Source organism: Sinocyclocheilus anshuiensis, unplaced genomic scaffold, assembly GCF_001515605.1.
Source record: "Sinocyclocheilus anshuiensis isolate Anshui unplaced genomic scaffold, SAMN03320099.WGS_v1.1 scaffold364, whole genome shotgun sequence".
Taxonomy (NCBI): domain Eukaryota; kingdom Metazoa; phylum Chordata; class Actinopteri; order Cypriniformes; family Cyprinidae; genus Sinocyclocheilus; species Sinocyclocheilus anshuiensis.
Window position 1 is genome coordinate 566,812 of NW_015555735.1, and position 17,512 is coordinate 584,323.

Genomic DNA, 17,512 nt, shown 5'->3' on the forward strand with positions numbered 1-17,512 from the left:
AAAATTCGCCAAAACCCCATTGCGTTTCTAGACTGCAAAAATAGGGCGTTTCAAACAGCCAACCGATACGCTGCTCAAACACCAGGGGATAAACATCTGTGAGAGTTTATTATGAGATAAGGCAAACCTAATCCTCCTAAAAAAGGCTGTCCTAAATAAAACTACATGAATAACCTTTATGTTTGGGTTGATTCCCAGTCTATGCAGTGCATTTCATCAGTGCATCATTTTACAAAGAACAAAAACTACACATGGAAGAACATTGGTGCAACTTAATGGAGATGAGTCTTACAAAACTGATATTATTACAAGCATGGATTAGAAATAGGTGACTATTTTTAATGGACTCTCTGGACATTCTTTAATGTGTATATAATAATCTGTCTTTGAACGTAAATGCATATTAATGGCATCCTTCAGAACAACCGCTAGGCACAGATTTTTATACAGCATCAACGTAACACATTTTAAACTGTATATATATATATATATATATATATATATATATATATATGTGTGTGTGTGTGTGTGTGTGTGTGTATATATATATCTCCTTTCTAAACATACTATTTAAATATTGTTAACAAATATTTAATGTGCCTGTATTTTTTTCTTCATAAAAACAATTCTTCTTTTGTCAATCACAACAATTCTAATTCCACCGGACCAGACAACTTCCAGTTATATTTTCAATTCAATTTGTTTCTTCGCCTTGAAAAGAAGCAGACGGCTCTACAAGGAAAATCCACTTCAAACCATCCAATGAGTAAAATCTTTAGGCAGCTGAGTTGTACTTGTACGTAGTGCTCCTTGATCCTCATGTTAGAAGTGTTCGTAGTTCAAAGCACCCATGAGGCCTTAAGTTTCTAAAGGAGCGCGCAGAGGAATGCAGCCATCCATCTCCAGAGACTCGGGCCAGCCTTCATATTTATTACTGCTTTTACTGTTTTTCATCCGCTGAAAGAAAGAGGAAAAAAGTCTAGAGCTGCTTTAAGAATCTAAAATTGTAAATTATTAACCCTTTAAAATGCACAGATAGCTAAACTCTGCCCTCACTTTTTACTGTTGCTCATTCAGACATCAATGAACAGCTCTATTTGCACTAAAAGTTTCTAAAATTGGCTGAATATTAATTGTACATGAGCTAGAATGAAGTGAGACACTGCAAGGCTTTTTATCTGCAATTTTTGCTTTAAAGAAACACAGCAATTAATTGATTAAAACATTTAGCAAGACGGTTTAATCCAAAGCGACTCGCAAATGAGAAATATTAGAAGCTATTTATTATACAAGAGCAAAACACGCCAGTAAGCAGTGCCAAGTTTCAAAACCAAGCTTAAATGAACGTAAAACATTCAGAAAATTACAGGGAAGAGACTAATTTTTTTTTTCCAATGTATTTTTAGCAAATGGCTTTGATTGGGGTTTAGGTTCAATCACAGAGAAAGGGGCAGTTTGGTCTATTTCATGACGGTCATGATGATTTCAGGTGGAGGTTGGAAGGTAAAACCATATTCAGACAGAAAGGTTCTGATGTTATAAAGCTCAGTGTGAGTAGTTAAGTTTATCCAATAAAACTAATCTTTGATAATCAAAATGACATATTTAAACACATTTCCCATGAAAATATCTTCATCTTGCCTTAAAATGGCTTAAATTTACCTCAACACTTTTATCTGATTATACATGGATTCATGAATATGCAAATAAGTCTCCACCTCCACTCAAACACACCAGCTCGGACTACCTGCTCCACTTTCACTCAGTTAACTGAAGTAGTAAACATTACACAATGGCATTTGTCAATATTGGATTAATTCAGCAATGTTTGAAACAGAAACGGATTCTTAAGAATTATACAGGGTCATTTACAAGGCAATGTATCAGAGAGCCAATGCATTTTATGTATCTTACCTTTGGCTTGACTATGTTACCAAACAGCTAATAATGTGTTGCTAATGTTACACAAACCATGTTCCCTTGATATGCTAAGTTTGTTACTCACACCCTGACGAAGGCAAAATAGCCGCAACGCGTAGGTGTGCACTTGTCACCTGTTCTTAAAAACTTATAGCCATGATGAAATAAAGGCTTTTTAAATTTTTTTGAATAAGATTCGAGTGCCTTGGACTACCATTATTCTTACGAGTCGATACGCTGTTTGTTACGCTTTGAAACACACTTCTGAGACATTCTTTGGGAGCAAAAGTGTTGACTGTTGAATTAGCACATAGTTTGTCTTTAATCATATTAAAAACACTAGACAATGTAAGAAACTTAAGTTTCACAACAGGGGTTTTTTAAAATTGACCTGAGCTTGCATATAAAAATTTGCATATTTCTTCCCATAAATCCTACCTGTTCAAATGGGCTCTTATTTTCTATTCCTTTGGCTCCAACAAACACCCAGCTATCCCTGAAGCTCAGTTCTTTTGCTGCTGTGCTCCCCAGCTCCTCAAACAGCCGTCGAGCCTCATCATTTAACCTGTGGAAGGGTTTAACCATAAGTAAATCCAAGAAACAATGGAGGAAAAGAGCCCCTGATATGCTCTCGATTTAGGAGTGATTAAAAAACACAACAACGGTAATCTGGGTTTAAAAGTAGGTTGCAGAAATAAATAGACTCTTACTTGGTGGCCGGGTCATCAAAAGAAGCAACAAATACTAGCGTTCCTTCATGGAGAGGACGAAGAAACTTCAGCAGCTCTGAAACATCTGTGGCGGAGAGAGAGAACACTCTGAGAAAACAGCGACATAACCAAAGTGATACATCACCCGAAAGGTCAACTTACCTCCTGCCCACATATCAAATGCTTTTATTTCCAAAACATCTCCATTAACCCCTGAGAAATGGAAATTGAATTGTCATCAACAATGCATATACAACACATGCAAAAATATAGCAGCATAAAAGAATGAGATAGTTACCATTTACTAAGGCAATATTGAGCCCTCTGCCAACATTGTTTTTAGCACTGCTGACAAGACTGTAAGACCACAAAAACAGAAGTGAAACAGCATCTCAAAACACCATTTTAGACATTTAATTCTATGGTAGAACTTAAGGAAGGGTCAGAAAATGGATTATGAATATGAACAAAAGATAGGCATGGAAAGAGAAACAATCGCCTACTTGCATCACATTCCCCAAAAAGATTATGAGTCTGGTAGTGAGGGCCATGAGAAAAACAAAGATGATATGATGAATACCAGTAGAGACACAACAAGAAATAGGGAAGGAGCTCATGCAAGCTAATTAAAGAGACCAACAGCGACTAAGCAGCAGCGAAAAGGCCACTTGCATTTTATCCTCCAGACAGATTTTGGGGCCAATGACATTGGCAGCACCAGAGGTCAGCCGGAACGCGAGATGTTTGGGGGGACACGGTGCAGACAGGCCACATTTGTACTTGCGTGGTCGTGGTTCTGCAGGAGAGCAGGTTATTGCATTGCACGATTAGACTGCTTAAATGTTTCTTGTAAAAATGTATAAATGCATGTTTTAATGTAAAAAGTCATTTTACCTGGAGTGGGCTCTTCTTGTCCACCTATGAACGACAAAACTTTGTGAATGACCATTTATGCAGAGTTCACACTGCACGATTTTCAAAGTCGTCGGGTCACCATGGTTTTCACACTGCACGACTATCTGGTAACAGTCAGTCGCTGCTGTGTTCACACTGCACGATGGATCGGCGACAGGAGGTTACACACTGCATGACTTTACAATAGGGAGAATCACCAACAACTCTGTCTGGAAACTACGTTTCACAACAAAACACACGCGAGAAGTAGGGGTGTGCGATATTGACAAAAAATTATATCTCGATATTTTATGGGATTTTATCGATAACGATAATTAGACAATATTTTGCTGATTTAAAACATGAAAAAAATAAAAGAAAAGTAAGAAAAAGCCGAAATTTGAAATTAAAACCGCCAGCAGGTGGCAGCAAATCACTGCAGTATATAGCCCGCAAATGGTCTGTGAGCTGATTTTCAGCTACAAGGAGAAAAAGTAAAAACAGATTATGCAGGAGGGAGATGCAGGGAACAGGGATTGGGTGTTCTGCATATTTTGCGGGCGATTCCCTCAGATTGCGTCTTTGATAATTCACACTGCGTGATTGTCACTCGCGTGAACAAGCACCGATTTGCCTCCGATTTCGGGCATTTGTCGGCGATTGAAAAATCGGGCTAAAATCGTGCAGTGAACTCAGCATTAGCCACTGAGACTGATTACATAATCTTGTGGTCGACCATGATATTATCACCATGGTTGATATTTGGCATTTTTTTTTCTCTTTGGCTGATATAATTTCTGTCATTTACAATCATTTTTTTTTTCTCTTTGGCTGACATAATTTCTGTCTCACACACACACACACACACACACACACATACATACCATACATACATACATACGTTTGGAATTACCTACCGGTCAAACGTTTGGAATCATCATGATTTTGTAATATTTTGGAAAAAAATGCAAGGCTGCATTTATCAAATCAAAAAGAAAGTAAAACAGTAATTTTGTAAAATATTACAATTTAAAATAACTGTTTTCTGTTTTAATATATTTTAAAAGTTAACTGAAATAAAATAACTTTGTTTCAGCTAGCAGCATTTCTCATATTAATTTAGCTTAGCTTCATGTACCCAAATAACTAAACCTGAAATAATATATACATACACGTGTGTGTGTGTGTGTGTGTGTGTGTGTACAGGTGCATCTCAATAAATTAGAATGTCGTGTTATATTATATATGTGTATAAGGGCTGGGCGATATGGACAAAAAATGATCACAATATTTTTTTTTCATATCAGTCGATATCAATAATTATCACGATAAAGATCAAATTTTAATTTCTTTCAAGTTTAAAGGCAGATTTTTGCTACAATGTGAAAGTTGTAAAAACCAGACGATTAATTGTGGTTTTAAACTATTCTTTATGGTCGGAAACATGAAAACACTTCGTTTTTGAATTCTTTACACTTTTCCAGTCATTTTTCCTTAACAAAATAAGTATCTTAATAGAAAAAAAAAAAATTCTTAGTACTGCATTGTTACATCCCATGTTAATTATGATGTGTTTTGGGTACGGTGTTTGCTTTTCCCTCCCCCTTTTCTCTGTTTTTACTTTCGTTTTCAGCAGGGCGACGTGGGTACCTGAGTGGTCTAATTCTCTGTCAGTCATCAAGATGCTTAGTGACGACAACGCGCGGCTTCACCAACGAGGGTGCGCTATTTGATTATAAAGACTGCACCTGTGCGGGAAGAGGCAGTTCTCTTGCACGCTAGAGCACTCATTCTGTCGACCTGTTGTGATAGCACTTGCGTGCTTGTTTGTTTGTTTGCCCTGTACGATCTTGATGTTTGGATACTGCTCATGGTAAAGTCTGTGTTCTTTGATAACTTAGTGAATAATGGCTCATTCGATCTTTCTTCTCTTTGGGGTTTTCACCACCTGGTTGTCAAACCAATATTACTAAACGGGGAAAGAGAAAAAGAACAGGTAAGATATCACGTGATATACATGTGCCACATTGAGTTTTCAATTGTGTATAGAACACTAGTTTAGTGACACGTGCCACCTTATTGTATGTTTGGTTGGTAGTAAGAGTAGTTTATTTAGGGCGTCTTTGACGCTGAAGATTTTTCTTTCTATTTAATTTAGGGGTTTGTTTTTGAATATTGATGGCTGAGTTAGATTAGAAGTTCTCTGTTTTGTTTTTAGTAAGATTGGTTATGTTTTATTTCTTTTTTTGTTTTGGCACGGTCTCGTTCTTCTCTTTTCCCCGTTCTTTTGTGAACCTTTTTGCTTGGTTATAAAGTGTATATAATTTGTTAATTTATGTAAATAATATTCGGGGTTCATATTTTGTTCCATTTTGTCACTGTAATAAACAAGACACTTTGCTGAATTCAGAACGGGTTGTGTGTGGTTGTTTTCCAGTACATGTTCAGTGTTTTGATGTTGCACCCCTTATTTCCTCTTGACTTAAAGGGGTTTGTAACATGCATGTTCTAATGAGTAATATTGTTTCAAATCAAGAAACAGGATTGTGTTGCCTGATAATATTAATAACATAACATCCTCTTAGAAATACACATTTGATAGTAGCTTGAGTTAGAATGCAGATGTAGATTTATGTTCAGTTATATCTGAAACCAGTTATATCGGTAAAAATGTGAGGTGTTTTTTTAACCATTGGTCTTCCATAGTAGCATACATTTAGATCATGATAATCACAGTTAAAACCACAAATATAGCACCTCCATACCATGGTAAAAATGTAATATGGCTTCTAGGTATCTGTATGAAAAATAGTATTTAGTATAAATGCATAAACGCCATTAATCACAAAACAATACTGTAATTATATTCCATTACTCCTCCTTCAATACATTTAATACATGTCTACATTAATAATATAATAAAATTCGACACAATACTGTGGTGCAGTTAGTGGTTCTACAGTAAATCTATGGTAAATGATGGCGATTTGTAGATTAAAAAGCCTTCTAACTGTATCGTTGCGCAGTGTTTCTCCTGTTTGTCAGCGCTGTATCATCTGGCTGTAAACAGAGTTATTTGTGTTCTTCGCTGAATTCAAGCACTTCACACAGGATCTCACAGCACTGTTTAGTGTCGCATGATCGAAATTTGTCATCTGCTCTAGTGAAGCACACTGTTTCTATACGATCTACTCGTTTAAAAAAACAACAACTTGCTACATGTACTGCGTTAAGACTAACCGGGACTTGTCACAGCAATTACATATTACAAAATACTGGACACACAAGTGAATTACTGAAACTTTAATTTGAATTAAAAGGAAAATGGAAAATCTAAAAGTATCTAAACTATTAGGTTATTAAAAACTTTAATAGCATCTGAATGATACTAAAATAACACTGGTGTGTGTGTATACATACACTCACTAAGATAATAGCATTGGCATCGGCCATGAAAAACCTATAGCAGTCAACCACCAATACATCCACTAATACATGTAACATCCTTACCACTAAACAGCATTCGTATCAAGGAGTTCCCATCCCCTCCTAGAATAGAACTTGCTAGAAGCCAGGTAAAGCCCAACAGAAGAACCAAAGCAACAGCACGGAGTGCCACTGGGGAATACAGAGGAAGGAAATAATGTTTGAATGCCATTTTCAGGAATTCAGGAAACTTCACCAGTACATGAGAAGCATGGAAATGCACAGACCTGCAAACCTCATGGTAAACAGATGTCAAAATCTGGTCAGCAAGTGTGATAAGATTCTGTTTGGAGTAAGTGAGAACATTAAGTTTATAAAACAGCAACAGAGCACAAGTTTCCAAGTTAAACCCGAGAGGGAAACTATTAAAAACTAGATTGAGCAGCTGGTCATTCAGGAAATGCAGCTCAAACCAAGTTCATACATACTTTTGAGCAATTTGATGCCCATTTCTGCCAAATATTTTACTTATATGACATCAGACCTGTTAATCAATTGGAAAGCAAACCTCCCTGGAATTGATACCTAGACACCAGATTCATACTGTAGGCTGCTCAAACAACTATTTAAAAATCGGATGGCAATCATGGAATCCAAACACACGTTACACACATGTATTTCAAATTAAAAATACCGTCGAACCTGAAATCTGCAGCCAGTGACCCTGTGCAGCAGGTTTGTGAAACAGATTCTCCCTTGTGCTTTGACTCTGTCACGACTAATTTACTCGCGTTCAACGCAGCACGTTCATCTTAAAAACAGTGTCGACTGAATTAGTCGGCAACAAATACAACGAACATTTAACGAGCACACAACTCTGTAATAACGAAATATCCTTGTTCGGTGTCCTCCAGAAGCGTTCATCTGTTGCCAATACACAAATCCCGATGACGCTCTTCCGGTTTGGGTTGCAAATTATGAACATGTGTTTCTTGTGCGCACCCACCCAATATGCAAACATTATCTCTTATGCTCCAAATGTTTATTTAGCTTAAATGCAAATTACGCATGATCCATGCAAAATAGTGTTATTTATATAAACAGAAAGTAGGGGTGTAGTACCAGACATTCTTTAATAATGTAGCTTTGAGACATTATATCAGAACAACGTATTTAAACGTACAATAACAAATCTGTATGAGTGTAAATTTGTCAGTGGCAAAGTAATTAATATAATCTTTAAAGTAATTTAAAAGGCTTATTTGAAAGAACGTAGCCCGGAACCTTTCTCCAGCGGTCGGTGTTTAGTCCGGAATATAACGCACAAGCATACAACTATCATGATGGCCACTCTTACTAAAGCTTTAAAACCAATCTTGGGAATGCAGTTTGGAAATACAGCAAAGGCAAGGCATTTTATTTACACAATATGACCAGAGAAAATGTGTAAATGCAACTAATAATACGAGGTTGTTAATCAGCGCTGCAAATTAGCGTGACATTTCAGTAAGACAAGGTCAGAGCTGGCTAAACAGCATAGTGTTAGTCCGCATTATACTTGCATTTGAGCTCAAACAATTCACTTACGTATTTGTTCATTTATATTTCAAATTATAGTGCGACGTTTAATCAATGCAAATACGACTGACTGACAAGATGTTTCAGGATGCTTTCAGCGATTGGCAGTGTTTAAAACGTAGTGAGCAGCTAACGTAGACAACATTTTTGGCATTGTAGTCATCAGATGTTGCTGTCTAAGTAGGCAGCGCACTAGGTTTTGAAACACAGCCGTGCTCTAACATGTAATGCTTCATGGGTCTCTTTTTGTAGGTCTTTGGCGCAGCAGTCAACAGTCAAAGAGGAAAACCTACATATGCAGTAGGTTTGCTGTCTTTACCTGGCAGCTGATACTATCTATCTATCTATCTATCTTATTGCACTATTTTTTAGAAGAAAACGTGAGCTTAAGGAATGAATTGTGGTTCCTAATTCTCTTATCACTAACTGTAATTTTTTTTGTTTCTTCACATCTGACCCTCGTCTGTCTTGAAGGGACGAATCATAGTAAGTATGGAGTAACATAAAAGTAAACATAAAAGCATGTTGTCATTTACCTCAGTTATTTCCACGATTATCATGCACATGTAATACGCCCACTGAATGTTTACTCATTATGTTTATTTGCAGCCTCCTCCTGCCAAGTATGGAGGCCGGCATACTGTAACATTGATTCCTGGAGATGGGATTGGACCAGAACTGCTTAACCATGTGCGAGAGCTCTTCAGGTTTGTCAAATCAATAATTTACACAAATATAAATCGTGGCTGATAATAATGTATTGCCACATTAAGATTTTCCTGTTGAATCATAGGTTCAGCTGTGTTCCTGTGGACTTTGAGGTGGTGCATGTAAATTCTGCATCAACCAGTGAGGACGACATCAATAATGCCATTATGGCCATTCGCCGCAATGGAGTTGCTCTTAAGGGTCTGTACATCCAGATAGTAATTGACAAGCTATTTTTGTTAGATAGATAACAAAACTAGTTTTCATTTTCATCTCTTTTTTTTTTCCAGGTAACGTTGAGACTAACCACACAATGCCCCCTAACCACAAGTCACGGAACAATCTTCTACGGTAAGCCTGAAAGACAAATGATTACAGTCATGGCCAAAAGTTTTGGCAGTGACATAAATTTTGTGTTTTGCAAAGTTTGCTGCTTCAGTATTTGTAGATTATTTTTCCACATGTTTCTATGGTATACTGAAAAACAATGATAAGCATATCAGAAGTTTTACAGGCTTTTATTGGCAAAAGTTATTTACAGTGTTGACCCTTGTTCTTCATAACCTCTGCTCTGGCATGCTGGATATTAGCTTCTGGGCCAAATCCTGACTGATGGCGATCCATTCTTGCCTTATTAGTTCTCGGAGTTTATCACAATTTGTGGGCTTCTGCTTGTCCACTCACCTTGAGGACTGACCACAGGTTCTCTATAGGATTGAGATTCGGGGAGTTGCCTGGCCACAGATCCAAAATTTCAATGTAATGATCTTCGAGCCACTTCTTTATAACTCTTGCTTTGTGACATGGTGCTCCATCATGCTTTCTTTGTAGCAATTTCCTTGCATGTAAGGCCATTTTGACGCAAAGCGATGATGGCTGCACGTGTTTTTTGAAGGTAACCATTGCTAACAAGAACACAATGATTGGAAGCGCTTCTTCCCTATAATCGTTCGCGATAATGACAGCTGTTTGCATAGCTTCTCACACAGGACTCATGGTAGCGTTCACCTTTTCTTCTCCGAACAATCGATTTTCCAGATGTCCCAAACAATCAGAAGGATTTTACCTGACTAGTACTCATTCACACTTTCACATGTGCAGCTGATATGATTAGTCAATTAATGTTAGCTGGTCATTTTGTGTCAGGATCTACAAACGGAATTTTTATTATTTTTTGTTTAAAATTGTTTTTTTGGCCAATTAAGCTTTTAGCAATTATTTAAAATGCATCTGATCACTCTACACAATAATCTAGAAACAATGTGAACGAACACCACAACAGCTTAAGCAGCAAACTTTGCAAAACACAAAATTTATGTCACTGTCAAAACTTTTGGCCATGACTGTACACAATGAATCTGTTTATACCAGCTCCATCAGATGTTTATGCTGCTGTATATGAAAGTTGTACAAAGTTGTTGGGCTCCTCAGTTTGAGTTTGATGAGTGATGCCAGAGAGCTTCAGATTTGGCCTCCTGCCCTTGACAGTGTGTCTAGACCAATTCACCTCCGTTCACTCTCAGCACAGCTGTCACACTCTCTCTCTCTCTCTCAGCACGAGTCTGGATCTGTATGCCAATATGATGCACTGCCAGTCACTTCCTGGAGTTCAGACACGCCACAAAAACATCGACATCATCATCATTAGAGAAAATACAGAGGGCGAGTACAGCAGTCTGGAGCATGAGGTCAGTATTTTTCTGCACCTACTCGACAGACTTTCACACAGCTTTGCCTATTTCTCGCACATTTTCCCTAATATACAGGGTGTTGACATGCATGTGTGAATTTGTCAATGAAGATAATAAAATGTATTATTCTATTAGACATACAAAAAATACACTATTGTTTAAAGGTTTGGGGTCAGGTTCTTTTGATGGTGTAACTGAATTTTCAGCAGCCATTACTCCAGTTTTCAGTGTAAATGATCTTTCAGAAATGATTTTTATATGCTGATTTGCTGCTCAAGAAACTTTTCTTATTATTATCGATATGCTGAAACAAAAAACGGCTGCCTAAATTTTTATGGAAACTGTGATAATTTTTGGAATTCTTTGAATAGAAAGTTCAAAAGAACAGGTTAAATTTAAAATAGAAATATTTTGTAATATAAATTAATGTCTTTACTGTCACTTTTGATCAATTGAATGCATCCTTGCTGAATAAGGGAAAAAAACCTTGACTGACCCCAAGCTGTTAAATCGTGTATAATAAAACATGTTAATCTTTTTGAATATTTGTTTATCATGGAAGAATAATAAAATATATAAAATATTTTTTGTCATTAAGGGCAATTGGCTGGGCAATTTTTCCGATTAATTTTAATTTAATGTTTTGCCATGATTTTATTTTTTTAGAAATCGAGGAATCGCGATTTTAAATAGAAATATTACCAAACGTCAGAATTAGACACTTTGACAATATGCCAATGATAACAGTAAAGAGAAAAGAACGATCCAACCGCATGTCGGCGCACGTGATTAACCACTCACGTGTGACACGCTCATAACGCGAGGCACCATTCACAGAATGTAGTGATGGGAAACCGAGGCTTTCTGAAGCGTTTGAGGCTTTCATGAAATTGTGCCGAAAAACGGTTCTTTGCTCGAAGGTTTTAACACAGTGTGCATCTGGTGGTCGGACTTGTTTTCTCCACCACTTCTGACAAATCATTGCGGAGCAGAGGATGGTTTGAAAAAGCATGTGACCTTAAAGGGGTCATATGATGCTGCTAAAAAGAACATTATTTTGTGTATTTGGTGTAATGAAATGTTTATGCGGTTTAAAGTAAAAAAAATCATATGACCCCTTTAAAGCTTCGGAAGTCTGTGACATTCAAGAGTGGAATCAATCTGGGATCAATACAATATCTAATCTGATATAATCTCATTTAAATTAATTTGTGCAAATGAGACCACAACTCGTGTCACGTATAGCTTGGTCAATGGATTCACATATCGATCAATAATATAAAATACACAAACATGTGATCATAATTAATAATTGACGTGTGTAGCTGGAAAAAAAAATATTTTGGGTGAGCTGTTATACCCTTATGTTGTGTTCGGGGTCTCTGAGACCCCAGTTATAAACATGATTAAATGTCCTACTGACAGCCCTCAAAGTGACTGAATAATCCTTTTATGCATCAGGTGAGATCGTGAAGCGCCAGTTTTTTTCAAATCAGCTGTCCCGACCTTTCGATACTGCATGGCGTTCGAAGATTCAACTGGGGGGGGAAGTCGTGGCCTAATGGTTAGAGAGTCGGACTCGTAACCCAAAGGTTTTGGGTTTGAGTCTCGTACCGGCAGGCAATGTAGGTGGGGAGAGTGAATGTACAGCGCCAAAAATGGCTGCCCACTGCTCCGGGTGTATGTGTTCACGGTGTGTGTGTGTTCACTGCTGACACAATGTGCTTTTGTGTTGATAAAGATGCGACGTGGACAGTGGAATAGGAAAAACATGCAAGAAGATGGGAGTGAACTTCTTTTTAACTGTATTTAGACTGCCGTTTCATGCATGAGACGCGAGCGCAAGTCAAATGCATCCATGTTTACATAGAAAAAGACAATGGAAAAGCAGCGCAAGCGAATAAAAAAACTACTGTATGTCTGATATTTCATGTTTGCATCATTGTGACAGGCTAAAAGCTGCTGTTGTTTTTACAGACCATTTATAGTTAATAATAGTCTACTTGTGTTATGCCTTTAAGTCATTTTGGATTTGAATTACCTTGACTTTTGAACATATAATATGCATAGGACACGTTGTACAATATGTAGTTCATTCATCTTTTCTGCAAAGATATTTGTGATTTGTTTAACATTTATATCATGTTGACAACTTCATGGGTGGTGGTGTGGTGCACTTGGAATAGAAGTTTCTTTAACTAGAGGGTTAATAAAGAAAAAGTTACTTGAATCAAGTTGTAGTTACATTTTCAAGTTGACTAGTTAAAAATTGTAAAAAATCGAGAATCGGTCAAATGCTTTTTGCCAAATCGCCCAGCCCTATATATATTTTATATAATTAATATATATACTGTAGATTGTTCTAAATTACATCAATTTCATTAGTTGTTCATATATCTCTATGTATGATACTTTCTATGTCCTCCATTCATGTGAAAAATCCAATCCAGTGTATATCCTTTTTTTTTGGTCTATACCTTAGAATAAATAATAATTTCCTGTGTTTCAGAGTGTATCGGGAGTTGTGGAGTCTCTAAAAATCATCACACGGAACAACTCCCTCCGCATTGCTGACTATGCCTTCAGACTGGCCCGAGATAAAGGTCGCCGCAGGGTCACGGCTGTCCACAAGGCTAACATCATGTTAGTTAGTCTACCGCTTGTCATCTGTACTATTAAATCACAGTTGTATCACAGCAGAGAATGTCACTGGTCTCATAATGTGTTTTCACTCTCTTCTCCTAACAGGAAACTGGGGGATGGGCTGTTCTTGCAGTGCTGCAAGGAGGTGGCCTCTGGATACCCAGACATTGAGTTTGATAGTATGATTGTAGACAACACCACCATGCAGGTGAATTACTCATGCACAAATAATCAAACAGTTTTGATGTGTTATGAGAAAGCACAAAAAGCTCATTACTGTATTTACTGTTGTTATGTCCTTTCTTTCAGCTTGTTTCCAAGCCCCACCAGTTTGATGTCATGGTGATGCCTAACCTCTATGGGAATGTGGTCAGCAATGTGTGTGCGGGGCTGGTGGGTGGACCCGGTCTGGTGCCTGGTGCCAACTACGGGCGAGACTACGCTGTGTTTGAAACGGTTGGTCTGAAGGAAAAGACGGAGGCAATTAGCACAATCCTCACTTGCTGAAGTTAGAAAACATCCCCTCATAATAATTCTTATAGTCTTATTAGCTAGTGTACTACACAACTGTTAAAAAAAATTGGGGTCAGTAAAAAAATGTTTTTTTCATTAATTGTATTTAGCATTAAATTGATCAGTAGTGACAGTTAAGCCATTTATGATGTTATAAAAGAATGCTGTTCTTTGGTCTTTCTGTTCATTAAAAAAACTGGATCATTGTTCCCATAAAAAAATATTAAGCAGCACAACTGTTTTCATATATACTTTGATAACAATATGAAATATATCTTAAACCACCAAATCATAACATTAGAATGATTTCTGAAGGATTGTGTGACACTGGAGAAATTCAGCTTTGCCATCGCAGGAATTAAATGTTTTACAAAATGATTTTATTTTAAGTTCAAATAGTTCACAATATATCTGCTCTTATTATGTTTTGATCAAATAAATGCAACCTTGGTGAACAAAAGAGACTTTTTTCAAAAGAACATAAAAAAATAAAAAATAAAAAACTTATCAGCCCCAAACCTTTAAACAGCAGTGCACATTTCAGTAGTTTAACTACTTGGTGAACATTACTTCATCTGGGCTGATTAATATTCACAATCCAAAGTTTATGATGTGCTTGTGTTATAAGATACATTTTTGTGTCACTGAAATTGAAATGTAAATTTCAAATGACATTTGAGTGATATTAAATTTGTTATAACAGGCCACCAGGAATACAGGAAAGAGTATTGCCAACAGGAACATTGCCAACCCCACTGCCATGCTGCTTGCCAGCTGCCTCATGTTAGATCATCTCAAGTAAGTGGTAAAGGAGAAGCTTGTGTGTCAACTCTTATGATGCTAATTTTGCCTTTCTGGTTGTTTGTCAGCTCTTACATCTCTAACTTAATGAACAGCCAGAATTTCCCTGTTGTACAAACCACTTTCTATAGTATTACTGTAGTACATTGCTTAGGATATGATTTTTTTTAGTAGTGGCTTCTTCTCTTCCTCTTCAGACTTCATGACTATGCCAACATGATCCGCGGTGCGATTCTCACCACCATGAACGAGACCAGGGTCAGTCACACTTAACCTACCTGTCCACATTTTAGGGTTGGTCTAGCACTTTTTGTAAAGCAGGTTTTAGATCATAGCTGGCTTTAACAAATAAGAATTTTGTCGGTTGTGAATACCTGTTCATCAAGGTTACCAGTTAGACTCTTGATGTCAGATTTTTGATTAATTGTTTTTAATTGAACAAACTTTTTACTTTTTGTTCCTTTAAGAATATTACTCATATTCCGTGTTAGGTTCTTAGTTCCAGAGTAGTACTTTTACAGTTTTAACAATCCGAATCAAATAATTTTCAGAAGAGTCCACATGCTTGTTGCTCAGTTGATGTTCTGTCATGTCTAAGCATGTTGTAATGTTTTCTGTTGCAGTTGCACACCGTTGACATTGGGGGTCAGGGCACTACCTCAGAAGTGGTTCAGTCTATCATGAGGATCATCCAGAGCGGCGGTCCCCTCACCACTGAGATCTAAACCGAGTCAGCACCACTCCACCACTGTTACTGAGCACATTATCTTTTTTGCCATTGCCAGGAGCCACAAGCCTGAGTTATTGATAATTCCATTTCCTGTTTGGTAGCTGTTAATGTTTTAACGTTCTTTGTTCTGTCTGTGATGTTTTGATGTAGTTCTGACATTCACCATTATCTTTTCCTCTCTCCATTTTACTTTCAGACATCAGCTTCTTAAGGACATCTGCACTTAATTTTATGTCTCAATAACGTTGCTTTCACTGGAGACGAGATTTATTCTTGAATCCAGCAGCTTTTATGGGGATCAGCAGGGGTGAAGATGGTGTTACATGAAATACAACATACTTCAGCACTGTGATTGTGGTGTTTCTTGGGCTTAGTGGTCTTTCCACGGGAACTGCAGAGTTTTTAGATTTATCATATTGTATCTGAAAGGTTATATTGTTTTAATGCTATGCTAATACAGTATTTATGATGAGGGTCTTGCATTGGATTTGTGTTGCTGCTGCTCAGTTGCATTCCACATTTTATCCATTCTTACCGTGTTATCCTCAAACACAACATATTCATTTTGGTTTTATACCTTTTTAGTTTACTTTAATGACCCTATACAAACCTCCCAACTGTCCATTTACATAATTATATTATACTTGTATAAACTACAGCATTTTACTTTTTTTAACTGCCTTAAACTGTTGGGTGTTTAAATGGACTTCATATTCTGGATGTCCATGAGATGGTATTTTTCTTTGGACTTTATGCTGGGGTATTATTTATGATTAATACTTAATACTTAATGGTGGTCTAATGTTGCATCATTTAGTTTGGACCTTTATGTTCCTGTTCAGTATGTGATAAGTCTGCATCTGGCATACTGTCAGCTTTTGAATTAAACATCTACATTTTCCACCATGAAATGCAGTTTTTAGATTAGTATATTTAGAATACTGTAAAGCAGTGGTTCTCAACCTTTTGGCTCAAAGGCTCCCATTGTCCACAACAGTATTCAGTTTTATTAAATTTTTAATTTTCTGAAAAAAATATCAAAGCTTGGCATAAATAGAAAACTGTATAAACAATATATGAATATAATTGTTTGATTTTAACAATGTACGTGACTTTTCCAGGTCTAGAACTTCACTGGTTGAAAGTCACCACTGTAAAGAGTTAAAATTTGGACTGTTGCACAAATCCATAATGGCTCACTGGTAATCCACAGACATAATAAAATGGTTTTCCTCTTTAAAATGTCTTGTTTATTGTTTTGTCAGCTTGAGCTGGTATGATCACCAGCAAATTAAAAGTGGAACAATGGATGTGCCTTAAAGGGTTAGTTCACTCAAAAATGAAAATTCACAAAATAAGTCACAGCAGATACATTTCCATTCTGGTAGAAATAAGAGATGGGCACTAAAATGTTCTTTGATTTGATCAAATTATAAAATAATCTTAAAGGGATAGTTCACTCAAAAATGAAAATTCTGTCATTAATTTCTCACCCTCGTGTCGTTCCAAACCCATAAGACTCGTTCATCTTCGGAACACAAATTAAGACATTTTTGATGAAATCCGAGAGCTTTCTGACCCTGCATAGACAGCAATGCAACTACATTCAAGGTCAAGAAAGGTAGTAAGGACATCGTTAAAATAGTCCATGTGACATCAGTGGTTTAACTGTAATGTTATGAAGGTACAAAAAAAAACTGCACATAGAAAACTAAAACAATTACTTGATTCAACAATTTCTTCTCTTCCGTGTAAGTCTTCGATGTGCGTTCACGACAGTACCACAACGCATGGCGTTCTGACAGAACCCGGATGCGCTGTGCTTTGTTTACAAGCAGAGGAAGATGCAACAGTTTTCGTAAAAATGTCTGAAGATTTGACAGAATGCAATTTTTTTG

General features: G+C 36.9%; 2 protein-coding genes across 4 annotated transcripts; one reads left to right on the forward strand and one right to left on the reverse strand.

The window, feature by feature from the left end:
* Positions 1 to 722: 722 nt before the first annotated feature.
* Positions 723 to 7,911, reverse strand: fam3a (FAM3 metabolism regulating signaling molecule A). The gene is made up of 10 exons (XM_016466559.1): positions 7,653 to 7,911; positions 7,238 to 7,293; positions 7,035 to 7,142; positions 3,525 to 3,548; positions 3,303 to 3,426; positions 2,929 to 2,987; positions 2,793 to 2,843; positions 2,631 to 2,715; positions 2,359 to 2,485; positions 723 to 957 (listed from the first exon to the last, which is right to left on the reverse strand). Exons 2-10 carry the CDS (start codon positions 7,248 to 7,250, stop codon positions 859 to 861), a joined length of 690 nt encoding a protein of 229 aa, XP_016322045.1. The 5' UTR covers positions 7,251 to 7,293; positions 7,653 to 7,911; the 3' UTR covers positions 723 to 858.
* Positions 7,912 to 8,220: 309 nt separating this feature from the next.
* idh3g (isocitrate dehydrogenase (NAD(+)) 3 non-catalytic subunit gamma) lies at positions 8,221 to 16,847 on the forward strand. 3 transcript variants are annotated; one of them, XR_001632372.1, is made up of 14 exons: positions 8,221 to 8,356; positions 8,781 to 8,828; positions 9,003 to 9,014; positions 9,138 to 9,235; positions 9,322 to 9,437; positions 9,527 to 9,587; positions 10,792 to 10,924; positions 13,437 to 13,570; positions 13,676 to 13,778; positions 13,880 to 14,026; positions 14,787 to 14,881; positions 15,082 to 15,142; positions 15,508 to 15,711; positions 15,811 to 16,847. XR_001632372.1 is itself a non-coding variant. In XM_016466557.1 (14 exons), the coding sequence occupies exons 1-13, from the start codon at positions 8,291 to 8,293 to the stop codon at positions 15,607 to 15,609; spliced, it is 1,176 nt and encodes a 391-aa protein (XP_016322043.1). In that variant the 5' UTR covers positions 8,221 to 8,290; the 3' UTR covers positions 15,610 to 15,637; positions 15,809 to 16,847. The 3 variants fall into 3 exon arrangements, 1 of the variants encoding a protein (XP_016322043.1); XR_001632373.1 differs by having other exon boundaries at positions 15,508 to 15,684; XM_016466557.1 differs by having other exon boundaries at positions 15,508 to 15,637; positions 15,809 to 16,847.
* The last annotated feature ends 665 nt before the right edge of the window (positions 16,848 to 17,512 follow it).

Excerpts from the sequence above, each read along its gene's own strand:
- fam3a (XM_016466559.1), bottom strand. Across the intron at positions 3,427-3,524 it reads ACAAGAAGAGCCCACTCCAG|AACCACGACCACGCAAGTAC; the intron begins GTAAAATGACTT and ends GCTCTCCTGCAG. Across the intron at positions 958-2,358 it reads ATAAGAGCCCATTTGAACAG|CGGATGAAAAACAGTAAAAG; the intron begins GTAGGATTTATG and ends TCTTTCTTTCAG.
- idh3g (XM_016466557.1), top strand. The coding sequence starts at position 8,291 with ATGATGGCCACTCTTACTAAAGCTTTAAAACCAATCTTGGGAATGCAG. Across the intron at positions 9,438-9,526 it reads CAATGGAGTTGCTCTTAAGG|GTAACGTTGAGACTAACCAC; the intron begins GTCTGTACATCC and ends TTTTTTTTCCAG. Across the intron at positions 13,571-13,675 it reads GTCCACAAGGCTAACATCAT|GAAACTGGGGGATGGGCTGT; the intron begins GTTAGTTAGTCT and ends TTCTCCTAACAG.